This window comes from Mesoplodon bidens, assembly GCF_964165515.1.
Source record: "Mesoplodon bidens genome assembly, chromosome: 3".
Lineage (NCBI taxonomy): Eukaryota > Metazoa > Chordata > Mammalia > Artiodactyla > Ziphiidae > Mesoplodon > Mesoplodon bidens.
This window is the reverse complement of record NC_138178.1, coordinates 174324678-174350959: the sequence shown is the minus strand read 5'-3', so window position 1 is coordinate 174350959 and position 26282 is coordinate 174324678. Positions and strand designations below refer to the sequence as shown.

General features: G+C 58.0%; 1 protein-coding gene across 5 annotated transcripts; it reads left to right on the top strand.

Annotated features, from left to right (window-relative positions):
- The first annotated feature begins 2191 nt into the window (after positions 1 to 2191).
- SLC25A29 (solute carrier family 25 member 29) lies at positions 2192 to 15947 on the top strand. Of its 5 annotated transcripts, none has more exons than XM_081230329.1 (5): positions 2192 to 2560; positions 8036 to 8079; positions 11723 to 11793; positions 13513 to 13596; positions 13914 to 15947. In XM_081230329.1, the coding sequence occupies exons 4-5, from the start codon at positions 13534 to 13536 to the stop codon at positions 14661 to 14663; spliced, it is 813 nt and encodes a 270-aa protein (XP_081086455.1). In that variant the 5' UTR covers positions 2192 to 2560; positions 8036 to 8079; positions 11723 to 11793; positions 13513 to 13533; the 3' UTR covers positions 14664 to 15947. The 5 variants fall into 5 exon arrangements, with proteins under 5 accessions (XP_081086455.1, XP_081086453.1, XP_081086452.1 ...); XM_081230327.1 differs by having other exon boundaries at positions 12239 to 13596; XM_081230326.1 differs by lacking the exon at positions 11723 to 11793.
- The last annotated feature ends 10335 nt before the right edge of the window (positions 15948 to 26282 follow it).

Sequence of the window (26282 nt, the reverse complement as noted above, 5' to 3'; positions counted from 1 at the left end):
CCCCAAACCCAACAAGCCTCAGCCTGAACACTGGCTGTCCCCCAGTCCAGCCCCACTTCCCAGCCCTCCCTGCAGGATGCACAGCTAGAGGCCTCACACCTCACACCCCCTCCCTGGCCTGTAGGATCCCACCCTACAGCTACCAGCTCCCCCACCTGGATCCCTGTAGGGCCGGCCCAAACAGGGCTTCCCTCCAAGGAGCTTTCTGAAGCTCAAGTATTGAGTGCCTACTGCGCACCAGGCTGCCGGGCCCCTTCCCAAGGACCCCCCCCCAAGGAGTCAGGGCTCATGCCACCTGCCCCAAGCATGACATTAACTTAAAGGCACTTGTGTTCTCTTAAAAACAAAACAAAGCGGGTCCTCTTTGGCTCCTTATTAATTGGTCCGTAATAATTTTCTGACTTTCTGCCCTGTTAAGGCACTTGACTCTCCTCTCAAACCTCCAAAAACAGGGATGGATGCTGCAGGCATTTTTGCTTTACCTCCTGAGGCCTCAGTCAGCCAGGGACCCCCTGTTCCTAGAGGTGAGTCACCTGGATGTAGGTTGTCCAGTTTAATCGCCATGGCCTCAGAGGTCTGTCTCCAGCCAACTCCTGCCCCTGTTTTGAGTCTGGGCTGCTCCTGGGGCCCACATGCTTTTCTGGCTCATGGGCCTTGTTGAGGCCTGAGCTGGGTCAGAGGCTGGCGATATTCAAACCCAGGCCTCCAGACCCCTAGCTCAGGGCCCACCAGCCATCACAAGCACTGGACTAGGAGTCAGCAGACCTGGGTTTGCGTCTCTGCTTACGGAATGTTCTATTTAGATTCTAAGAAGAATAAAAGGAAACTGCATATAATCGTTGGATTCCTAGTGGCCTCTGTATCACCAGGGTTCACTACTTATTGTACATACTCCTGACATATACCCCTTAGTACCAAGTATATATAATCTTTAAAACCTGTCCATGAGATACATATCCATGGCAACCCCCGTGTCGATTTCAGAAACAGTAAAATGCAAATAAAAGAATTGTGTGATCTGCCACACCGCAAGGTGTGGTCCTGACCACAGGAGCACGAAGAAGGAAGTTGGGCGCAGGCCTGAAGGCCTGAAGGTGTCATCTGACTCCCATCGTGAGGGAGAATGCGTCCAGCCAAGCTCAGTCCCGACCGGCCAATCAGGACTTCAGGAGGCGCTGGGGAAGGAGGGCAGGAGGAAGTCTCTGACCCGGACCCTCCCCAGGGAGCAGGGAGGGGGTCCCTTGCCACTGCCAATCTCGGGGACTGGGGGGAGGGGCGGGGAGCGGCGTCGGATTCGGCTCCTACTTAACCTCCCCGCCCCCCCGCCGCCCAGCCACCCGCGTAGACCAGAGCCCAGCGCCCTCCCACTTCGCCTTCGCACCCTCCCTCCCCTCCGCCTGGCTCTCCAGGCCCGCAGGCCTCCCAGAGCCGCGGCTCGAGGACCGTCCCCTCCGGCCACACAGCGCCTGGCCGCCGAGATGGACGCGCCGCGATCTGGCCTCTGCCGCCTCGCGGCTCTCGGGCCAGTCCAGGAACCTCCCCCGCCTCACAACCTTCCGCGGCTCCCGCAGTTCGCGCTCAGGTGCGGGCCCGCGAGGGCCTAACCACGCCCCTCGCGAGGTGAGCCAGGCGGCCGGAAGCCGCAGGCCCACCGCCAGGAGGGCGCACAGACGGGAGGGGCGAAGACTCCCCGAGGGGGTGTTTCGCCGCTCGAGGAGTGTGACAATTAGTGTCCGAGACTGCAGGCCTTGGAGGGTCCTGGCGCTTCCACGTTCGTTACCGCGGCGTGTCCCCATTATATAGGCGAGGACCCTGAGGCTGGGCGGCGGAGTCTGGATCTAAACCCAGGCCCCAGGATCCTAGGCCCAGTCCGGAGCGAGCGCACGCCACCTCCCGCCCCGCTGACCCGCATCGCGCACGCCGGGAAGCTCCCGGGCCGCGCAGTCTGTTGGCTCCCCGGCCGGGCCGGGCCCCACCTTCCAGCAGCAGCACACACCCGGCTTCGTCTCCCGCCCGGGGCGGCGCGGGCGGGCGCACGAAGCACATTCTTTGTCTGCAGCGCCTCGGCAGCTCCCCCGCCCGCCCGCCTGCCTGTTACGTGCCTCCCGCCCCGCCCGCCCCAGGTCCGCCCAGCCAATGAAGCGCGGCGGCGGCGCGCAGGGCCCGGGGTGTTGTCCGAGCCTCGCCCGCCCGTTGGCTGAGCTCTGCGCCCCGCCCAAGCCCGGCCGGCAGGGCCGAGGGGCCGGACGCGCCGACCGAGGTGAGGCACCACGGGCGGTGCGCGGGCGACAGACAGCAAGGGCCAGCGAGCCGGCCAGCGAAGGACGTGCGCCCGGCGAGGAGTCGAGCGCTGAGCCGCCTTTGCCGCCGCCAGACCCCAGCCTGCGCGGTGTTCCGTGCCAGGAGGCGGCGGCCAGGCCGAGTCCCGGCCCAGCAGGGCAGGGGGAGCCCTCGACGGCCACCAGCCCGGCGAGGGGCCAGAGAAAGAGGACAAGGAGGAAGGGCGGCCTCACCGAGGGCCCGGCAATGGCGCTCGACTTTCTGGCTGGATGCGCTGGGGGTAAGGAGGCGGGCGGGTCCTGCCCGGGCGCGTGCGGGGGCCGGGAACGCCGGGCCGCCGGGGCGAGGCATCCGGGTTGGGAGGCCAGCGCACCTGCGAGCTCTCGGCCCAGTGGCTTATCCTGAGGCTGGGGATTCCTCGTCTGTAAAATGGGTTAACAGTGCTCTTGTCTCACGGGATTCTCGTGGGCGTGAATTGACGACAAGCCGGGAGGGCGCCTAGCGCGCTGTCCGCGAGGGCAGGTGTCTTTTAAGTCCTTCAGGGCACGTTCGGACGAGAGGTCTGGCGCTCCGGGACAGCACCGTGGCTGCCAGGGGACTGCCAGAAGGATGCCCCACCGCCCTCCTCGCCCGAGGCCAGCGGACGGCGAGGCCCCGAGCCCATTTCCCTCTCCCCCTCCCCCAGCCCGCGCCCACCTGGAGCAGGGTCCCCTCCCTCGACCCAAAAAGTTTGAAGCTGGCTCTACCCCGTCTCCCGTAGCCGTCTGGGTGGGGCTGGGGCCGGGGCCACTGGACGACGCCCTTAGGGAGATGGCGTAAAAGGCGCCGGCACGACCCCAGGCACCGAGTCACGCTTTGGCGCCCCACCCCCTTCCTACGTGGTACTGCTGGGCGTCAGACTCCACCCGGCTGGCAGAGTGGGCCTGACACGCCGCGCGAGCTAGGCCTTGGTCTCACGCGTGCGTGTCCCCGGAGCCGGGGCGCGGCGCTGGGGTCCTGTGTCCCCGGGAGGACCTGAGTCAGTGTGCTGTACGGGCTCTGCTGTGGCCTGACCGTTGGGCGTCGGGCTCTGCACTTGCCTCTCTGGCCTTTTAGTTTCTCTGCTTTTACTTGTAGAGTTAATTTATTCAACAGGTACTCACTTGGAGCCGGGCTTAGCCCTCAGGGATTCGGCAGAGTGGAGAGAAGGGGCGGGGCTCTGCTTCACGGGAGAGCGCTGGCTGGGTGTCCCCAGGCCCCGTCCAGTCTCTGACATCAGGTGCTTCTCTTCGCCAGCACCTGCCCCTGTTGTCTTTAGTAAAGCTCTCAACTACCTGCCAGCCGTGGGCACCCTGGAGGAAGAGGAGAGTGTCTAGCATTTAAACCAGTGCGGGCTAGCTTCCTGTTCTGCACGAGAGGAGGGCTGGTGGAGACGGGGGATGTGCCCAGAAAGTGGCCCAGACCGTCACCCAATCAGGCCTCCAGGCCCCAGAGCTTTCAGTAATTTGGGGAGCATTTCTCCCAAGCCCGGGGTGCCAGAGGAGACAGGAGGGGCTGGCCTCTGTGGCTCTCAATCCCCCCATCCCCATTCCACTCTCTGCTCTTCCTGTCCCCCTCGAGGGACCTCCCCGAGTGTCCTGCCACCAGGCCGGCGGCTCCTCCTGGGCCCCAGACCCTTCTCTACCCACCCCCAATGGTGGCTCAGTCCCAGGGCCAACACCCCTTCCAACCTCTTTCCACTGGGCGGAGTGTGGGTTCTTTTCCCCAGAGGGGCAGGATTCCTTCTGTATTCACGCAGGCGTCCTGGGATCCACAGGGATTGGGCTGGGAACACTCATCCTAAGGCCAGGCCCATCCCCACCAGACACACTTGTTAAGCCGCTCTGGGCTCTCGCTCACCCAGGACCCTGCCTGGAATGCCTTCTGCCCATCCTCGCCAAGCCCACCTGCGAGAGATCCTGTCCAGGCCCCAGGGTTGGGGCAAGGCCAGGGTCCAGCACCCTGGAGAGCTGTAGGTACTCCACAGCCTCCAAACCGACTGCCCTGCCGGGATCCAGGTGGAAGCCGGGGGCTGGTGGTGCCCACCTTCTCCCGCACTGTGTGAGCGGAGACGGGAAAGGGTAGAAGAGACCCTCTCCTGGTATATTTGACCCAGGAGAAACCTAGGCCCCTCAGAAGTGGAGAGAGACTGCCATGCTCTTCCCTTCCCCCAGCCTCACGGGCGCTAGGGGCCGGCCCACAGGACAGGGACCGGATTGTGTCCCAGGCCTGCCTTCCGGGCCCCTGGCACGGCCTGGCCAGAGCAGAGGGTCCATCCAGGAACCTTGCGCAGGTGGCGCCCCTACCTTGGGGCCTGGCCCCCAGAGGTTGCCTGGCTACTCGGGGTTTGAGTTCCTCAAGGCCTGGAGGCTTGGGGCAGATGAAGGCTGCCTTTCTGCAGCTGGGGTGCCTCTTGATTCAGATTCCCCGGAGGAAGGACAAGTACATCACCTCTGACTGGCTGGGTGTGGGCCATGTGTTCAACCTCGCCTTCCGGGGAGGTGCGGGTGGGACCTTGATTGCCAGCTTCCCCGAGGTCTCCCAGGGTGGAAGGGTCCCAATGCCCACCTGCACTCCCCCACCACGGGTCAGTTCCTGGTCGGACCTTGGGCTCTGAATGGGGGTCCCCTTGCCGCAGGCATGGATGGGAGGAGAGCAATTCAACCGTAGGCAGTGGGACCCTGCATAGCGGGGACAGGTCAGTCATCCTGGTGTCCCTTCCCACCACTTCTGCCAGGCGCCTCCAGGACAGTGGTCCTGCCTCCTGCCCTTGAGGGTCATGGGGTGGGGGTTGCCCCTCAAAGACCAGCTTATGTAAGGCAGTGGGCACCGGCTTTGGAGTTGGGAGACACGGTCCACTCTGGCTGCTGTGACTGTAGGCCACTCTCAGGGAGGTGGCCCTCAGGCTTCCTGGCTCTCAAGGTGACTGGGAGGTTAAAAGGATAAGGATTTGGGGGGCTGGAGGCCCTGATGGCGGCAGGCCCGTAGCCGACTCTTGTTTCTGTGGATGGAGATGTTTGGGGTGAGGGGGGCCAGCCCTTTGCCTGAGGGCACTCAAATCAAGGGAGAAAATGGGAATGCAGCTGCCTGCTCTAGGAGTCCTTGGTGGGATGAGGGGCACCTCTCCCACCCCACAGGCTGATGAAGGCTGTTGCTGGCACCTGGGCAAGTCTGGGACCAGAGGCGGGGGCATCTACCCACAGGAAGGGGACCCCCGCCCCAGCTGGGCCTGGCTGCAGGGGGCACGGCTGGAGAGAGAAGGAAGGCCAGGCAACACACCCCAGGCAGTGTTAGGTTTCCAGAACCCGAGGAGATCCAGTTACAGCCCATGAAAGGAGGTTCTAGAACTAGGATTTTCAAATTCAGAAAATTCAAAACATGAAATGAAAAAGAAGGTAGATCTCAAGTGATAAAAACAAAGTGTGTCTCAAAGACCAGAAACACAGAGGTGGAAGTCTCGAGGGGAAAGACAGGCTTGGGGTGTCTTTTCACCCACCTGTGAATGTTAGGGGTCCCAGAGGGAGGAAAAAGGTCTGGAGATGATGCGTATGATGAATAGATAATAGAGGAAATTTTCTCTGATCAGGAAAAGGCTAGTCTGCGCTGGGGGAGTTCCAGGCTGGGTTCTTTTAAAGAAAAAAGACACACCCTTGGTATCTCCTGGTGACATCCCTGAAATCTACAGATAAAATCTCAGTGGCTTCTTCATAGAATAAATAGATTATTGATAAAGGAGAACAGACACGCTGACAACAGATTTCTCACCTGCAGCACTGGAAACCGGAAGATTCTGGGACATTGCCGCCCTTAATGGCCTGGGCCCGGAATTCTCACCAGAGCACAGGACTGTTTTCCCTAATGGCGTTAAAGAAACAGATTTTGCAGATGAGCAGGAGTTCAGAGGGCATGTCTCCCACGTGTTACAACTGAGGGCCGTAGTCAAGAAAGGCTCCAGTGCTCGGAGTAGAGACCCCGAGATGGCGGGAGAGGTGAAGAGGAGAAGGAATAGCCTCGAGTCTCGTGGGGTTTGTAGGTGGAGATCAGTAGAAGCTGGCAGGGTGGGAACCCTCGTGGGTGTAGGGTGGGGCAGTGGAGGGGAGAGGGAGCCTCCTACTCTCACCCCGTGGCAGGGATGGTTCTTTCTACATAAGGATTATGAGTGTTCAAAAGCAGAAGTAACTCTTAGCTGAACTTACAAATTAACAAGCAGAAAGGGGATAAATAGTAGTTTGCCTGAACCAGCAAATATGTGGAAAGGAAAGAAAGTACATAGATCATGCCCATAAAATAAGACGGAATCATGTCAGATCTCTTGTCTTGGCAAAATCTGAGACTGCTGCAGGCCAGAGTAGAAACCAAAACCCAGCTGTAGATTGTTTGTGGAACAACTAAAACAAAGCAGTAAGACAAGGTTGAAAATTAGGAACTGGATAAAACTATACCAGACACACGTGACCAAAAACAAAGCAGGACTGGCAAAGCTAATATCAAACAAAGTGGATTTTAAGGTCTGAAGCATTAAGCAAGATGAAGAGGACATTATACAAGGATTAAAAATACAATTTATGGGGGAATTCCCTGGCAGTCCAGTGGTTAAGACTCCACGCTTCTGGTGCAGGGAGCACGGGTTCAATCCCTGGTCGGGGAACTAAGATCCCACATGCTGTGTGGTGCAGCCAAAACGTAATAATAATAATAGTAATAAATAAATAATTTTTTTAAAAAATACAATTTATGAAGAAGCATAATAACTCCCGTTGACTTCTGGGCATCCACGAACATGCTAACCAGCTCTGTCAGGGAGCTAGCTCTGAGTGGTTAAGGAGGGCGGCTCCAGGGCCAGAAGGTTTGGGTCCAGATCTCGGCTCCACCGCTTACCTAGCTGTGTGGCATGGACATATTACTTTTCTATGCCTCAGTTTCCTCATCTGTAAAACGGGCTAATGGTCCTTTCTTTACATACATAAGAAAGAGAGTTGATACACGGACAAAACTAAGAACGGTAACCAGAAGGTAGAAACGTTACTGTTTGTTACTCAACAAATGTTAGCCTGTTTAATTGCTATATTTAATTATACATTTAAATATAGCAAAAAAAAAAAAAAAGAACTGTAAGATGTACACACATGAAATTCTAGGGGGGAAAGCATGGGAGTCAGTGCAGCAGTTACCCGAACTCACTGAGCCCCACTTCTTCCATGAAGGAGAGTAACAAGACTGCCCGACTCACAGGGATGTTTGTAACCCACACAGCACGCAGGACTCTGACAGGTGCTTGTGGGCCATTTGGAGGGGGAGCCTTTGTCCTCTGAGGGGGGCTGGATTCGGACAGGTCCTGGACCGGTACATAACCGACCATGAACGCCTCAGGTCCTGGGTCAGCACTTCCCGGGCCAGGAGTGCCCCTCTGGGCGAGGGGCCGGCCCCAAGTCCAGAGCCCCTGGAGCCCCCAACCGTGCCAGGTATTTGGAGTGATGTGAGCAGCTTAGAAATGGCACATGCAGCCTCCCAAGGGGGAGCTTCGGTTGTCACCTGCAGTGAGCAGCAGGGCGGAGGGAGGGTCACCAGCTCTGAGCTGGCCAGGTCCTGGCCTGACCTCGGGGCGGTCACCTTCACTTACCCTCACGCGGAGGATTAAGGGGCTCCCGGGATGTGCCAGGCATGTCCTTGCCAGAACCGTGCCCCACGCTGCAGTTTCTGAGGCATCTGGGTCACACGTCCTCCTTTCTCCCTCCAGGTGTGGCCGGTGTGCTGGTGGGACACCCATTTGACACGGTCAAGGTGAGTCTCTCGTCGAGGTTTTATTCTCAGGCCCTCGTGGAGGCGCAGACATTGGAGGGCGGCTTGCAGCGTCTTGGTGGCTGGACCCCGCCCCCCTTTCCGGGCACCACCTTGGGAGCCCTTCCAAGGTCCTCCCACAGGTTCTAGAAGGAAGGTGGAGTCAGGGTTCTTCTCCCTGCTGCCCAGGTGAGAGGCAGCTTGTCCACAGGGCCGAGTTGGCCTATCTTCCCAGGTTTGTGCCTACAGTCTCCCAGCTGGGGCTGAACTTGGAAGTCCATCCTGGGGCTTGGCCAGCTGGGACCGAGGGGCCGAAGGGCAGGTTTCCTCCCACCCAGAGCAAGGGGCACCCACCCTGTCTTTACGCAGAACTCCTCCAGACAGCTTCCTGAAAAAGAAAGTTCAGAGAGAAAATACAGAAATACAGAGAAATCAAACCTTGTCCGCCTTTCCCGTGACCGTGATCTTCACAGAGCAGTGGTGATCGGGGCTGAGAAACGGAGCAGCCGTTTCCTGAGGGCTGGTGTGCACCTGTAGGGCACTGGGGGCTCCAGAGCATGGCCCCGGGGCCGGCGCCCAGGTCCCCCTCCACGAGCCCACACCTTGGCATGCCGTCGGGCCCCAGGTTCTCCGGCGCCTCAACGGAAACCAAGGAAGTCCGCGCGCCCGGTTGGAAATTCCCAAATAAGATTTCCCCCCGCCCCCCCCCGGTTCTGAGGTTTTTTGGTCCTTCAGCTGTAGCCAAGTCAGGACCCTTCCTGGCCGGCTTCCCCTGGGAGCCTGGTGAGCTGCCCGCAGCAGGCACTAGGCCAGACCTGGTGTCCCGCTGGGAACACTGAACGTGGCATCTCTTCCCAGGGGAGCGAGGGCAGAGCCCAGGCAAGACGTCATCCCGAGGAGGGTTTGAGAGGACTCCCTGTCTCCGCTTCCTTCAGGAGCCCAGGTGTTCCGGGGCTGAGAACAAGTCCTGTGAACTAGGGCAGGGGTTTTCTCCAGCACAGGCGTGAGGGCCCTGCCTCATGCACTGGCTCTGACTTTAAAAAGGTCTGTCCCGGGAATTCCCTGGTGGTCCAGTGGTTAGGACTCCCCGCTTTCACTGCTGAGGGCCCAGGTTCAATCCCGGGTCGGGGAACTCAGATCCCCCAAGCCACTCAGCGAAGTCTCCCCCCACCGCCCCCGCAAAAAAAAAAAAGTAAGTCTGTCCCTGGGCCTTGTGCGGCTCCGGGCCCCCTGCCCGGCTGATCTGCCATGGGACTGTGGGCCAGTCACTTTACCTCTGGGCCAGCTGTTGTGACCTGCACAGCGAGGGGTTGGCAAGATTCCTGAGGCCTTTGGGCCGGTGCCCCACAGTGTAGTCTGTGCTGGGTGAGATGCTACTTCCGAAGGGCGTGGAATTCCTTCCAAGCCGCTCAGCGACTCTGGGGAGGAGTTGGGAAGGCCAGGCTTTCTGGCCACGCAGCAGCCCCTGAGCCCCCATATGGGCCTGTGGAGAGTGAGGTGCTGGGGCAGCCTGTCCGCACAGCTGCCGGTGTCTGCCCAGCTGGCCACCCCCCGGAGCCTGCCCACGGGCCAGAGCAACCCAGGACAGCCAGGCAGGGTCCACGTCATGCTGTGTTTCTATCGCGTGTTCATGTGCTGTGAATGCCTCTCAGAGCTGCATCCAGCCAGGAAGTGTCTCCGATTCACTTCTTCAGCCCAGCTTTGCAGAGGCCTCTCTGAGCTAGGACTCAGCCAGGCCTGGCCAGGCCTTCTGCAGCGCCCCGCCCCCGGCCCCTCAGTCAGGCCCGCCAGGCTGGGGGGCACTTTGCTCTGGCGTCTCTAGCTCCCTCGGACCTTCTGAACCATGACCAGCACCCCCGGCAGTAATCGGAGCACAGGAGCCTCTGCCCCGCTGGGCTCCTGCCCCCGGGACACCCCTCTCCCCCCACCTTACCTGGCACCTGGAGGGTGGGCTCTGAGGAGATCCATTTGGAACTGTGTTTTTGCCACCGTGGCCCGCCAGCATCACATCTGGCAATGCTGTCTTTAAAACGCCAAGCTTTTGGTGTGCGGGGTAGTGTGGTCTTTGTGAGCTTCCACCATGGCGTACTGGGGCCGGAACGTGCAGAGGTGATGGTGCAGCCCATCGATCTCATCTTCCGAGGCTGCAAAATAGATCTCGGACTCAGGTGTGACTTTATGAGCAAGTGAATATGCAGATAGAGGGCTGTATCATTGGTTTTGATGAGTATATGAACCTCGTATTAGATGATGCAGAAGAGATTCATTCTAAAACAAAGTCAAGAAAACAACTGAGTCGGATCTCGCGAAAAGGAGATAACATTACTGTGCTCGAAAGTGTCTCCAGCTAGAAATGATCAGTGAAGTGAAAAATTGTTGAGAAGGCAATACAGTTTTTTTAGGTGTCCTTTGTTAGGAGTGTAGTTCTAAAGCATTTATTCGTATTGTTTTGCTCACCTTTATGATATTACCAGATGACAATAAATGCTGTGGGATTGTTTTTATTAAAATATTTACATTGTTTCCTTCTTAAAAAAAAAAAGCCAAGCTTTTTATTCTGAAGGGGGAGAAAACCCACCCCCAGCAATCACCACTGACACTCTTGTCCCACCCATGGGCTCAGATACTATTAAATTGTGCTGATTCTAGAGACACTCATTTAGTTTGATTTAATGCTCTATCACCAATGGCCTTTCTTTTTTTTTACCGACTGTTTTCCATTATAAAAGTTAAGCATTCTCAGTCAAAGAAAATTGGGAAATGTGATTTTTTTTGATGTCTTTTAATCATCGGGTACATACACATTTTTTTGGTTGGCTTTCTATTACAAAAGTAATGTAGGTCATAAAAAATGTTCACCATAACAGAGACATATAAACTAAAAAGAAAACAAAAACAAGAAACAACAGTCCTTTATGTAACCTTTCCCCCAAACCTTGTTAATGATTTCTACCAAAAAACAGACATGTACACAGGCCCACATATATTGCTTGCTTTTGGCAAAGGTGGGATTTACTTCATAGCTCTGTGGTGGTTGTTTTAATTGAAGTGTCACACACGGAGAAATGTGCACACGCGCTCTGTGTACGAATCTATGAATCACTGTGAAGCACACACCTGGGAGAAGAAACGAGGCCTGTCCCCCCGAAGCCCCCCTCCCCTCCTAACACCTCCGCCCTCCCCTTTTCCAGGCGGCCACCATCCTAACTTCTCATCCGTGGTCTGTTTTACCTCTTCTTGAACCTCATGAACTTGGACCTGGGCTCCGGAATGCGTGCAGGGACACCCGTGTTCCATGTCCATCCACGCTGTCTTACGGCCACGACATTGGCAGTTTGTTCCTCCAGGTCTTTGGAGCTGAAATCTCAGTCCAAAGTTTGGTTTTCCTCTGTTGCACCCAGAACCGCAGCCGCTGTCCGCAGACACACCTCCTTCGCACGTGTTTCTGTGGGAAGGCCATTTTCTGTCCTGTGTCACTGGATGTAACAGTGACCAGGGACACCGTGTCTGAGCCCTCTTTCACCAGGGAACAGCCGGCCCGGGCAGGGGAGGGGGCGGGGAGGCTGGGGGCTGGCCTCGGGGGTCCCTGCCTGGATGTGATGTTGAAATTTTGTGTTGCTTTAACCGCCTTTACTTTCTGAGCTAGGGGCTGTCTCCATCCATAGCAAAATGTAACTTTGTTGTAGATGAGCGTAAGCCTCACCCCGGAGAGCGCTAGTAAGTACAGACCAGGTGAACCCAACGCTTTCTCTTCTCTGTCGTTCCCCTCCCCTCCCCACCCAATCAGACCCTGGGCCTGGACCCCACCCCGCCACGCCCCTCCCCAACCCCCATGCCCCAGAGTTCCCTCCCCAGCTAGGGACAGGGAGGGTGTGAGGTGAGCTTGGGCCCAGCCCAGATCCTGGGGTGGGAGCCCTGGGGGCTGGCTGAGAAAAATCAGCCCCCTCTGGATCAGGAGATCATGTGGGGTCTCCCAGCCCCGTCGGGGAGCTGGGAGCCTCCGGGGCTTGTGTGTGAATGACCACTTTCCCAGGGGTGGGCCCGTCAGTCCTCAAATGAGATCCTGTCAAGACTTAAAAGATGGGGTGTCTGAAAGTCCAGCCCTCAGAGGGAACAGCTCCGTTTCACATCACGTCTGCTGACACAGCCCTCTTGGTGCCAGTGTCAGGGGACCACAGGAGGAAGAGACAGTCCCCCAGAGACCCCAGAACACTGAAGGGAAAATGAAGAGCCTCCCATCACAGAAACAACCTGAAACAGAGCTCGTGGTGTTAATATGTTTTCCAAGTTCGTCGAGTGGTGGTGCTTTTCTCCTCTGAGCTGGCATCCAGGGCAGGGCGGGGTGCTGGGGTGAACGTCACAGGGTGCCCTCGGCGGTCAGCTGCCTCTCGGAGCAGTGGCTGCCAGCTGTTGGTTGAGGTCCTCGTGTGCCGAGATGGTATTCTTTTTTTCCTTACAAAACATTTCCTGTAAGTGCATTCGCCAGCACCCCTACCCCACCCTGGACCCGACCAACACAGCCACTCATGTCCCCGGAGTGGACAGCCTTGACCGAGTTGCAAAACATCTCTGAGCCTGTCTTCCCACCTTTGAAATGGGAGTGACCAAACCCACTTCGGCCAGTGATTCTGCCTGTAATGGTGATAATCTCTGAGTCAGAGCCGGGGACCAGCTCCCGGAATGGGACCTAAGCTAGCTCACCCCGACCCGCGTGACACGGATTCGGAGTTCAGGAAACGTGCTCCTGCTCTGCACTGCGGGGCCTGCGTATCAAGGACAGAGATAAGCCCTCGGTCAACAAAGGACGCTTTCACAGTGAGGCTCTGGCCCGCTGGGCTCCAAGGGCAGTGCAGCCTGATCCCCCAGGCCCCAGAGTTGCTGACACGGTCCCCAAGGAGGCTGCCAGCTGCTCTCCTGTCACCGCTTTACTAACTCATGACCACTGCCCTCACCGGGGGACACTGGCAGAAACCAAGCGGAAGGCCCACGAGGCCCGAGGCTCCTCACTTTCAGTGCCCACTGCGTGCTGCCAGCCCCTGATGCAGGGAGTGCGTGGTGGGATGTTAGATCCTGAGCCCCTTTGGCATCGGCCACGATTTGCTACCGGGAGGGTGGGGAGGTCTCGAGAGATGTCTCATGCCCCACTGTCGCTACATGGTGCAGAGACAGTGAAGCAGGGGTCTTGAGGACCCCTGCCCCTCTGCAGCTGGCTGTCCCTGTGACTGCCCACTGATAGCCTTCCCTAAGGAGGCACAGACACCCAGCCCTGCCCCACCCTGGAACTCCTAAAGCCATAGAAAGCTCCTTGGCTCCCTGCCTCCTGGGTCTGGCCTCGGGCCTCCTGGCGAGAGCCTCCCCGGGTGTCCTGAGTGCTGGCCCCGGGGAGCTGGGCGTTCTGGCTCCACTAGCCCGCCTTTCACCGGGCCCTCCTTCCAGGTGCGGCTCCAGGTCCAGAGCATGGAGAAGCCCCAGTACCGAGGGACCTTGCACTGCTTCCAGGCCATCATCAAGCAGGAAAGCGTGAGTGGCCTGGGGCTGGTGGGGGTGTGGCGGGGAACCAGCCTCTGGGATGCTGCCGTCCGCAGGCCACAGAGCTGGAAAAAGAGGCTTCGGGGCAACTGTTGGGCAAATCCAGGCTTTGCGAATGGCAGGGTGCAAGTGCCCAGGCCTCTCAGATGGAGGGCTTCGGTTCTACTAAAATTCTGCTTGATCCTCGTGTACCGCTAGGGTGGGCTGGGGCAGCTGCCAGCTGCATGGAGGGTCCCTGGAGAGGTGGGCTTGGGCAACCCCAGACTCCAAGCGGGAGCGCCCCTGACGCGTCTCTGTGCACCCCGCAGGTGCTGGGCCTGTACCGCGGCCTGGGCTCGCCCCTCCTGGGGCTCACCTTCATCAACGCGGTGGTGTTCGGCGTGCAGGGCAACACCCTCCGGGCCCTGGGCCGGGACTCGCCGCTGAACCAGTTCCTGGCGGGCGCGGCGGCGGGCGCCATCCAGTGTGTCATCTGCTGCCCCATGGAGCTGGCCAAGACGCGGCTGCAGCTGCAGGAGGCGGGGCCGGCCCGCACCTACCGTGGGCCCCTGGACTGCCTGGCGCAGGTCTACCGGCGGGAGGGCCTGCGCGGCGTCAACCGGGGCATGGTGTCCACGCTGCTGCGCGAGACCCCCAGCTTCGGCGTCTACTTCCTCACCTACGACACGCTGACGCGCGCGCTGGGCTGCGAGCCAGGCGACCGCCTGCTGGTGCCCAAGCTGCTGCTGGCGGGTGGCACATCGGGCATCGCGTCCTGGCTCTCCACCTACCCCTTGGACGTGGTCAAGTCGCGGCTGCAGGCTGACGGGATGCGGGGCGCCCCACGCTACCGGGGCATCCTCGACTGCGTGCGCCAGAGCTACCGCGCCGAGGGCTGGCGCGTCTTCACGCGCGGGCTGGCCTCCACGCTGCTGCGCGCCTTCCCCGTCAACGCCGCCACCTTCGCCACCGTCACGGTGGTGCTCAGCTACGCCCGCGGCGAGGAGGCCCGGCCCGAGGGCGATGCTGTGCCCGCCGCCCCGGCGGGGACCGCCTTGGCCCAGCCCTCCAGCCTGTGACGCCCGGGCCCCCGGCACCCGAGGGCCCGACCTCTCCCGGGGCCGCGTTTCCAAAACTCAGCCTAGACATAAATTGGGGCCCCGACACCGACCGCCCTGCACCGCACTCCCAGACCCCGTGGGCTGTGGACTCCATCAGACCTGGGTTGAATTCCACGCCTGAGCTGGGTGACCCTGGCCACAAATTTGACATCCTCGGTTTTCTCCTCTGTGAAATGGGGATCCTCATACCCGCGTTGTACAGTCAGGAAGCTCAGAGATGATGCCCCTGTGGCACCCAGCCTGGCACTCACTGTTACTTGGAGTCTTCCAGAAACCCAGCCAACACTCCAGCCCTTTCCTGGGATCCCAGCCACACCACCATGGGGTCTCTGATGACCCACCCATGAGCTTGCCAGCGACTCGCTAACGCTGCAGATCCTCCACCTGGCGGAGCTCTCGGGACACTTCTTGGCCACCTGTCCAGTCTGTGTTAGGGACAGAGAGGCCGTTCAGGGGCTCCTGGTGTCATAGAACTGAATCTTCTGCCAGTGCACCCCAGCTTCTCCATGTGGCAAGGCTGGGAATACCCCTACCCCTGACGCTCCCACTGGAGGGTAATCTGGGGGACCACTAAGAAGCCATGAGACCTTCTGGAAGCTCCGTATTGGCCTAGGGGCTGGGGTGGGGGAGCGGGCACAGGTCAGTGGGAGGGGAGATCTCAAGAGGTAAATACAGCCATGGCAAGGAGAAGTCTTTTCACCCTCTGGGCTTCAGGCTGCCCATCCGTAAAATGGGGACGTGGGTCAGCGGATGTCTGGGGCTCTGGCCCACTACCAACGGCCAGGAACCAACACCAGGGTTCCCCAGGAAATGGTGTCCTTCCCAGACAATCTCAATGCTTCGTGTGCCTGTGAATCATCGCAGGGCCTGTAAGTGGGCACAGGTACCGCCAGTTTGGGCCCCTCCAGGCCGAAGGGCATCTGAGCGCACGCTCCAGGGGCATCTGACGCTCCAGGGGCTGTCACTAGAAGCAGGGCTGTGGTGTGAGCTCAGGGCAGCCCGGGCGCATCCAGTACATCATGGCCGTGAGAATGGGTGGGAGGAGGATGCTTTTGCACAAGTTGCAGGTGACTGTGGCCTCCTTTGCCCCGAGTGGCGCTCAGCCTCTTGGGCAAAGTGATAAGCTCTCCCAGGAGGCAGGCTGTGCTCAAGGAAGGACAGGACTCCCACCTTGTACACGTGGCATCATTGTTGTACAGAAACCGCCAAGGGAATAAAGTGTTCTTTGTTTTTTAAAGACAATGGGGCTTTGTGTATCATAGAGGAAGAGGTCTCAGGCCCACCCCGACACTGGAGTCAGAGGGGCCAGCATGGTGGTCTGCCTGACCTGGGCCAGCTAGGGGGTACCTCCAGACCCTCGGTTTCCTCATCTACAAAATGGGGCTAATGGAGGCGTGAGGATTAAGGGAGTAAAGCTCACAAACAGGCTGAGCACAGTCTCAGCCAGGCAGCAAGCGCTTCTCCGTGTCTGTTGTGACCGGGTGATGGGAGGCCTGGTCCCCGGCCCCCCTCCAGCTGGGCAGGGCAGGCGACGTGTGCTAGGAGCCCTCTGGAAGTACTGAGGTAGGAGGGCTCAGGGGACACTAGCTGAGGCCAGACTCGGCCTCCCGGAGGAGGGAGGTCTGAGTGGAGCCCTGAAGGGCGAATGGGCCTATCCCTCTGAGGTTAGACCTAGCCCAACCTAAGTGGTCCGAGAGGGCTTCCTGGAGGAGGCCTCGCTTGCCAAAGGAGTGTCTTCACGTCTGCCCACCCCCACTTCTGCCCAGCCTCCTGCAGTCAATCCTGGACATGCCGAGTCTCCACAGCTACCAGCCTGGACTCTCCTTCCAACTACTGAGTCAGAAGCCCCCGCCCGCCTGCAGAGTAGGGCAGGAGGGAGGGCCCAGCTTCCGCTCCAGGAGGGGCCAGCTCTCCTGTGCCTTCACACCCCGTTGAATCCCCAGCATCAGCCTGTGACGTCAGGCTTATCTGCAGCTTCTTCCGGGGACAGGAGGGCGGGAAGGGGCTGGCTGGTGACCCCGGGCAGGGTGTCCTCAGACGACACGTCACAGGCTCTGTTAACCCAGTGGTGTTCCCCTTGACCCCCGGGTCCCAGGCAGCAGCTCCTTCCCCAGTGAGGTTCCTCTGGCCTCTCTCTCACTTCTCTTCCCTCTGAAAGAAACCAGGCAATTGCTAAAGGCCAGGGTCCCCCACTCCCGCCCATGCTGCGATGGTTAAACGTTACCAAAAACTCAGGCGGGAGGAGGGGTTGGGAGAGGTGTAGAGTTTGTATGGATTTTTTGACATTTTATTTTCTCCCTGATTTGAATTTTTACTTGTTTTATTTGCAATGAATACTATATTAACATGGTACAAAGTAAAAAATGCAAACGGAACCCAGGCTATGCTGCGAAGAGAAAACCCGGGTCCCCGCCTCATCCCAGCCGGGCACCCCTCCCAGCGCGTCCCAGCCGAGTGCCGGCACGTGGGAACATCCACGCTCCCGCAAAGCACGGCCCAGGTACCGACCGTTCTGTTCTTTGCTTTTTTCAGTTGACAATTATCTTGGAGATTGTAGCAGTTTCCCAGGGCTGCCATAACAACAGCCCACAGATTGTGTGGCTAAAACAAGAGACATTTATTCTCTTAAATTCTGGAGGCCGGAAGTGTGAAATTCAGGTGTCAGCAGTGTTGGTTCCTTCTGGAGGTTCTGAGGGAGAATCTTTCCTGGCCTCTCCCAGCACCTGGTGGCCAGCAATCCTTGGCTTGTAAGCACATTGCTCCAGTGTCTGCCTCCATCTCCATGTGCCCTTTTCCCCTGTGGGTCTCCGTCTTCTCTCCCCAGCCCCACCCCGGAACTGCGCGGCTTGCAGGATCTTAGTTCCCCAACCAGGGATTGAACCCGGACCCCCGGCAGTGAAAGCGGGCATCCTGACCACTGGACGGCCAGGGAATTCCCTGTCTTCTCTTTTTATAAGGACATCAGGCGTTGGCTTAAGGGCCCACCTACTCCTGGATGACCTAACGAATAACACCTGCAAAGACCGTTTCCAGATGAGGTCACATTCACAGGCACCTGGGGTGAGGACCTCAACATGTCTGTTCAGGGGACTCAATTCAACCCACGACAGACATCTTTCCTTATCAGTGTGTTCCAGTTGGCCATGTTTTTGTTAACAGTTGCATGGCCTTTCATCGGGTGACCATTCCTTACTTTATTCTTTCAGCTACGCTTGGGACAGTAACTAGGTGGGGACAGCTGAACAGTCTTGGAGGAAGGGCAACAGCTGACCAGGCCACAGAGGGACAGTGAGGCTGGAGCTGAGGGGGCAGATTTAGCCAAGGCCTGGGAGGGTGGACGGGAAGGAAGGGTGGCGTGGCAGACGCTCCAGGTGCCTAGAATCCCAGTTTGTTCTGTGCTTCAGCGTGTCCAGAACAAAAACACCTTTCCAGACTCCCTTGCAGCTAGAGGTGGCCATGGGTCCCACATCCTGCCAGTGAGATGAAAGCTGTGGCTGGGGCTTCTGAGAAAGCTTTGTGAAAGGGACACACGCAGCTGTGACACATCCCTTGCCCTCTGACCCTCCCCCCTTTTACTGATGAAATGGGGACAGGATGCCTGCAGGTGCAGTGGGGATAGAGCTGGCCCTGTGGCCTTGGTGGGCCACCGAACCAACCTGACCTGGGGAAGGCCAGTCACACACTCTTCCTTGGTTTCTCTGTCATTTGTAGCCAAATGCATCACGACCCGGTAAGGAGCCGGCAGGTTTGGCCCGGGGTGGGGGGTGATCTGGGTCATGCCTTAAAGACCCCCCAGGAGGCTGTGAGGTGAGTGGGCTACACTGGGCCAGAGGAGGCAAGCCTGGGTGGGGGCATCTGAGCCAAAGGGCAGTTCCAGGCTGGGAAGGGAGGGTGCCAGCGGCAGGTGGGCAGGGCCACTGGGGAATGAAGGGAGACAGGTGAAGCCCCCATGCAGTTTGAGGGAAACCCCGAGTCAACCCACCAAACCGTTTTCCCCGACTTCTGCAGCACGGGAGGCCGGCCGTGGGGAAGTGCATCCTCCTCCCCGTGCCCCCTCACGCCTCTCTCCTTTTCCTTTTTTATCCCTTTGGGCCCCAGGCACAGGAGTGAACAAAGCATGCCCCTCCTCCTGATATTGCCCTCACTGGCCTGACCTGGCCCGCCTTCACTTATTTAATCAATTCTCCTGGTCAAAAGCCCCTCGCCCCACACAGAGCTGGGGCCTTCATGGCTCCCCCATGGGGGGCGGGCTCTTGTGACTGCAGGAGCAACGGATCAGCCCTTTGCACACACACACCCTTTAATGCTCCCAAGAGCCCAACAGAGGACACCAGCGGGGGCGGAGGGGGCGGCCCTGTCCAGGGTCCCAAGGCCAGAGCCCCAGGCGCTATGGGCCCACAGCCCTCACGGCGACCGGCCGTCCTCCACCGACCAGGATCAGCCTGGGCTCCCACCCTACCCGCCCCATCGACTCCTGGCGGCCGACTCTGTCAAGTTCTGCAGTTGGAGTGGCAGTTCAGGTAGCAGAGGCACAGGAGACAGGCCAGCACCCACGCTGTGAGCCTTGGTCTCAACTCCCTTGCTGCGTTGGTGCCCAGACCCTGACCTCATGGCACCCACCCGGGCTCCCTGGGGGATGCAGTGTCCGCCGTGACCAGGGCACACTAGCTAAGGCTGCTGGGAGCTGCGCCTATGCAGAGGGAGGGAAGGCAAGGATGCAGGAGAGAGTGAAGCCGGGACATGGGGTCGGGTGGCCGAATGGCGACAGGCGATCTGCCGGCAGCCTGCAGTCAGAGGCAGGAGTGGCCCAGGGACAGACTGGAGGGGGCGGGTGTCAGCGAAGGCGAGGCAATTTGGGGGCAGTCGCGGCAGTGGCATTCAGGGCTGGGGTCATCGGGAGGAAGAAGCCAAGGAACACACAGGCCAGACGGGGGTGGGCCATCCTAGGACAGACGCTGCGGTCATCAGGGGCGGCGGGGAGCAGGTGGCCTGGCACTAGAAGGGGGTGGCTGCAGCAGAGCGGGGCTGTGGGGGGAGGGGGAGGGACGGTGAGCAGCCCAGCCCCCTGGCCCATGGAACGAGGGTGAGGGAGACACAGCAGCGTTGGCCAGGGGCTCCCAGGCCCCCCTCGCTGAAGCCTCAGCGTCTCCCACCCTCCCGATACAGGTCCTGACTTCAGCCAAGGTGGCCAGGCCTCCTGGGGCCGCTGCTCCCCCTGCCCCACCCTCCATGGGCAGGCACCACCCTCTCCCTGGTGGTCTGGGCATGTGCCAGGAGCCCTCCCAGCCCCAGGCCTTGCTCAGAGGACCCCCTCCCCCACCTCCCGGCCTCTTCTGGGGCCAGCAGAGCGCCCACTCCCCTCCTCCCTTTGGCCCCTGGAGGGCGGGTGCCTCGTCCTCCAGGACTCTCCGAGGCAGGCCCCTGGTCCCCCTGCCGCCCCCTCACGGTGCAGCAGGCCTCCCATCTTCCGTCGAGGAAGACGAAGCTCCAGAGGCCCAAGGTCAACAGTCCCAAGGTCACGTGCCCTTCGTGTTGGCCGAATGCCAAGGCCTTTCCAACCACCGTGTCCCCTCCCCCTGGCCCGGGTTGGGGTCCACCTGCAGGCCCGGGGCTCAGCTGCAGGCTGCACCGAGGGGCCGCTGGAGGATGAGTGAGCCCCCTCACCCCCGGCAGGGTGTCCGCGGCGGGCACGGGGGGCCGTGGGGTGCCGAGGCGGAGGGTCCCTAAGCTCCCCACGGCGCTCGGCTCCTGAAACGGCCAGGCGTCTCCAGGGGAGCTGGCTTTCGGGGTCCTGGCACCTCGACGCCGCGCACACGTACACCTGTCCCCAACCAGCCCGGACGCGACCCCCTCCCCACCCGCGGCCCCCCCACGGCTGCGCTGCTCCAAAGCCGGAGGTGCGAGCCAGCGTGGGACCTGGGACCAGAGCCTGAACTCGCTATGGCAGAGCCTGGGGTGCGGGGGAGTGGTGGGCAGAGCTGGAGAGGGTCTCTGGCCACCAGCTCCGGGGACACTCGGGGGATCCGGTACATAAGCAACACTGCAGAAGGTGATGGAAGAGAGGCGGCTTGGACCAGGTCGCTTCCGGCCAGGCAGGCACACCCTTCCTCCCCAGCCCCTCCCTCTCTTTTCTTTCACAGCACGCCCCAGACTCATCTGTTATCATCTCCTGCCCTCTCCTCTACTAGATGTAATCCTAGTCCCCTTAGTGCGGTTCCATCAGCACCTGAAACGGGGCGTGACACATCATTGGTGCTCAGCTGAATGAATACACCTGGCAATTCAAGGACAGGGAAGCTTTGGAAATGAAGAACTCCAAGAGGGAGGCGAGAGGCTGGAAAAGTAGGTCGGGGCTCGGGGCTGGGGCTTAGGGTTTTACCGGGTACGAGCAGGGAGTCACTGGAGGTTCCGGTGTGGTGACAACTCCCACGCTGGAGCCTGGCACGGCAGTGATGGCAGGCCGAAGAGGGGCAGCTGGGGCCAGATCTAGGAGCTGAAAAACTGCTGTCAGTGGGAGTGCCCGGAGAGCCTGATCCAAGACCAGGAGATGCTCTCTTCTAAGAGCCGGAGAGGCTGCCTAGCTGGGAGCCCAGAGGCCATGGCATCCGCCACAGACAGGGACCAGGGCTTCTTTGAAAGGGGGTTGGAGATGAACTCAGGCTGAGGGTTCTGGGGCAAACAGGGTGCCACTGGGAGCCAGGTAGCCTGGGTTTTGACTTGCGGCTGCCCGAACCTTCACCGGTGCCCCTCATCCATGGCGTGGGGTGATCTGTGGAATTCCTCCAAGGGCAGTTTGGAGGAATGACTGAAATGGTGTTCACAGTGCCGGGCACGGTCCTGGGCACAGCTCTCAACAAATGGTATCTTTGCCGGGTGGAGGTACGGGCACGTGCAGAGGGACGCTGGTCTCACTGTTATCTGGGGGTGCCCACAGAAAGCAACACCAAAGCCCCCAACAACCCGAGGTCCTTCCCATCTCAAAGCTGAAGATGCGCACAGTTTTTCACCATGGCTGCTCCTCGGCTCAGCCCGACCTTGGCCCTTCACTCAGCAGTCTGGGCCTCATGTGGGCCTGGACGTGCCCCCTCAGCCACATTCCGTCAGCAGCCCCTCCATCATTAACAAAGAGGAGGTAAAGTCACATGAATTAAGGGGTAATAATAAACCTTGATCTGCAGTACATCAGCCACAGGAGCCTAGCTGGGCGAGGGTGGGGGAGTATTTCGTTCCCCAGTCCCTAAATCCTATCTAGCTCTCAATATATTGACCAAGTGTTAGAGTCTATCTCTGTTAGTAAGCTTTTCTTTTTGGCACAGAAGCTTCCAGAACTAACATTGAGTGAGGGTCATGGACCCAAGTGCATGAGAATTTCATTTGGCTGTGCTTTCTAAAAAGTGGGTGGGGCTTCCCTGGTGGCGCAGTGGTTGAGAGTCCGCCTGCCGATGCATGGAACACGGGTTCGTGCCCCTGTCTGGGAGGATCCCACATGCCGCGGAGCGGCTGGGCCCGTGAGCCATGGCCGCTGAGCCTGTGCGTCCAGAGCCTGTGCTCCGCAACGGGAGAGGCCACAACAGTGAAAGGCCTGCGTACCGCAAAAAAAAAAAAGTGGGTGAAGGGACTTCCCTGGCGGTCCAGTGGTTAAGACTCCACGCTTCCACTGCAGGGGGCACAGGTTCGACCCCTGGTCTGGGAACTAGGATCCCACATGGCCAAAAAAAAACAAAAAAACAAAAAAAAGAAAAACGACAAATTATAATAATGTTGCTGTTTACTAAGGCCTGAAACCATGCTCTGGGTCTTAAAGGTTCTGAATTCTTAAAAAAAAAAAAAAAAAGTGGGTGAGGTTCTCATTTAAACTCCTTCTGGCCCATTAGTCCATCTTGGAGCTGAGGTTATGTTATGAAAGCATTTCATAACACAAGAAAGATTGAATCCTAGGAGTTCCCATTCCCGTGCCAGAGGGAAACCCACAAGGATCTGCCCTGGGCAGCTGAGGCAGCCGTCAGACCAAGCGGGAGCTTACGGCCAGCTGTACTGTGTAATGAAACTCAGGAAAAGAGGTGGCTTAGAGATTGAGGAACAAACAAGAACCACAGGCATTAAAAAGCTTAACAATATTATGCGTTTATTATATTTTATAGAGCCATGTTACACATGCTTGGTGCTTCAAACTGAGTTATTGTTAAATGTTTTTCTGGATGCAAAGCCATTTGATGCTTGATGCGGATGCCTTAAATACTATAATATTTCTGCATCTATGATCTATGAGCTAAGGAAAAACCAAGGACAATTCCAGAAATGGCAAAGAACATTTAAGAAAAAGATGTACATGAGACGCAATGCTAAGTCCTTGAACCAGGGCCTACAGAAGTTACCAGAAAGTGAATAAAAACAGAATTGTTCTATGAAAATAGTTTAACCAATCACCATCTGTAGATAACAGAGCCTCATACCAGTTTTGGATGTTGTAGAAAAAAGGTTATTGTTTGGTACTGATGCCCTTTCCCCCTCCATACTGTATGCAGACATCGTGCAGCCCCCAGATGGAGCAGCAAACAGAATACAGCACAGCAACTGGCCCCCTCCCTATGACATCCCAAGGCTGTTTCTTACGGCGTCTTTGTGCCTTTAACGAAAAGCAGTCAATTTGATCAAACCTGCCACTTTGTGGAAAACCAATCATCGCTTTAGATGAATGTGATGCCACCACACTCACCTTCCTCTGCAGACTCCCCGAATGCTGGCTGAAGACCTGGGGGCCCGGGTGACCAACCTGTGGGAATTTTGATTTGCCTGCTGACCTAACGCCAACGTTCTATTTCAACATTCCCTTCCGGTTTTTCCAGTGGGAGCGCATGAAGTGTGCCAACCACACGCCGCCCGCCCCTTCCATCAGGTCTCCATCCAGCCCCAGCTCCAGCAAACATCCTCTCCGGCCCTCCGGAGCCCACTCGGGCATGAGGACAGACACCGGAAGGCTTTGGCAGGACACGCCCACTCGTGGAGGGCCCGCCCCTCCTGCCTGCTGCCGCGGCTCTGAAGGGCCCGCACTTACAGGCCTTAAGGCAACCAGGGAACCCGAGCACAGTCCGCACAGTCAAGGCCCATAAAGGTCAGGAAGCCGGGGTGCAGGAGACCTAGCCAGCCACGCAGTCAAGTGCTTCTGCGCAGGCGCGAGGGACCCCGAGGGCACCCTCTGATAAGTGGAAGAGCAGACTGTGGAGCGCGTGACCTCGGCTGCGAGGAAGCACAGCTTGGGGGGTCGCGCCTCCTCCTCAACCTCTTGGGGTCAAAGTCAGGGTGGAACACACCCGCCTGGACCTGCCGGGTCTGAGCTCTGACGAGGTGCTGCACTTGCACCGATGCCGACGGGAGCCAGGACAAGGGGCTCTGCAGTCAGACAGAGGAGACCCGGGAGGCCAGGGTCGAGGCCATCCAGTGGCAGGCATGGGGTGGGGGGCGGGGGGTGGGGTGGTGGTCAGGGAGAGGAGGCCTCGCGGCGCGGCCCCGGCGTCCAGCGGACGCCTACGAACTGCTTCTGCTCTCGCCACTGCTCTGACCTCTGGGGTCCTTGCTTTTGCTGGTGGTCAGATGTCAAGAATATAGAAGAACTGAGGATTAACAACGTGGCCTTACTAAGCACGCTGATCCCCAATCAGAGGAATCAGACACAAGAAGTGATCCATGTTCTCTGCCTGTGGTTGTTTCCGGGTGGATTATCACGGTTCCAACTCAGAAACGTAGAGAGGCCAGGGAGGGCTTCCTGCGCCACAGACACAGGCCCTGAGGTTAAGGTACAGTAGGTATGTCTGGCTAAGCATCGCCGGCAGCAGTAAACCTCCTTAAAGCGCTTCAACAGCTGCTCAGGCAGAGCCGCCGGTCTCTACAGGCGCCCTTCTGAATGAAGGGTCTCATAGATCACGAAGAAACAAACCAGAACTCGGCAACACCATCAGGCGTCCAGGGTACTATCCAACGGGTCTCACTTTACTCAAATTCAGCAAAATAATTGACATTTAAAAGAATGTACATGAAAACCAAATTAAAAAAAAAAACACAAGAACAACTTTGATTTTCCTCAAATCCGCAGGCCTTGAACCTAGGCGCACAGCACACAAACACCGTATGAAACCAACAGAGAGCTCAATGTCACCTTGGAAAATAAATGTCACTCTGGGGTGACAGTTCTTTATACAAATATTATGCTTCCCCCTAAACCCCTACCACCAAAAAAAGGGGAAAATAATAAGAAATCCAAAAATAGAAAACAACATCTTGTTAAATGTAAACTTATCCTCTGGAGTTTTTATATTACATATGCTAGAAACATGCATTTATTTCAGCTCAGATGTAAGAAAATATGTCTATCAGTATTACTTATAAATCAGATTAACCCTCAAGACAACTGACTCACTGTGAGAACATGACTTTAAATTTTAGTAAATCACATCTTTAGCAAAATTATAACTTCTAACCACGAGCAAAATGGGTATGTTCTACCCAAGGAGAACTACCTCTACTCTGTAAGCTGCTGCTCATTTATCAGTTTCCTACACTACTGGTGTAAGTTGAGTGCTATGTCAATGAGGAGCTTGGGCATCAGATTTTCCTCAAATGCCCAATGAAATGCCTTTTTCACAAACTAACTCTGCAGATTGAGAGCAAACACGTGAACAGAGAAAAGCGTCAAGGGGGGAGCGATGGCTATTCCACTCGGAGACAGAAAGGGACAGGTGACCAAAGGCATCCCCCAAGGGGTCAAGGCACAGAGGAAGAGGGACTTCCCTCCAACTCAGGAGCCTGGCTTCTGTGGGTCATGACATGGCTCTCGGGGCTGCCGGGGAGACTTCCCCACAGCCTAAGTCTGTCTTGCCGTGGGCCCTTGGGCAGGAGTCCTGAGGACGGTGCCAGGACCAGGCTCCAGTGTGGCACAATGCTGGGTGAGGGTGATGCAGCTCCAGACCCCTAACGCAGCCACTCGGGGACTGCTCACCCGATGGTGGGGTGGGGAGGGGAGCACGGGCGCTGACACCACGGGCGGCGGTGGAGGCCTCCGCCCCAGGTCTAGTCAAAGAACCACAGGTTCGCACTGGGATGCTCAGCTTTGAGGGGGACCTCCGCCATGGGCTTACCTCTCTCCCGACTGCCAGATACAGCACAGCCTGGCTTACCCAGAGAACAGCTGGGGTCTTCTGATTAACTCAGTTCCATCAAACTACTCAATGGATAACAGATTCTGAACAAATAGAAAAAAGTGTCTCAAGTTAAAATTTTTCATCTATGATTCAGAAGGCACTTCAAAATTCCGGAGGGCCACAGGGTCACTGTCACTAGGTCACCAATCCTCCTGTATAGGACCAATGGAGAAGCTGTAAGAGACAGGGCTATGTTTTTGACCTGATGATGTCCTGGACGTCTTGTACCTGAATCTCTGGTATTAGCTAGTCCGTCAATTACTTTGCAGAGTCAAGCATACAGCACAAAGACACACAGTATGTTTGCATTTTGAATAAATGGGATTTTGCTGTATCATGGCAGTTTATAAAATAGTCTCATGAGTCTGATACTTGACTCTAA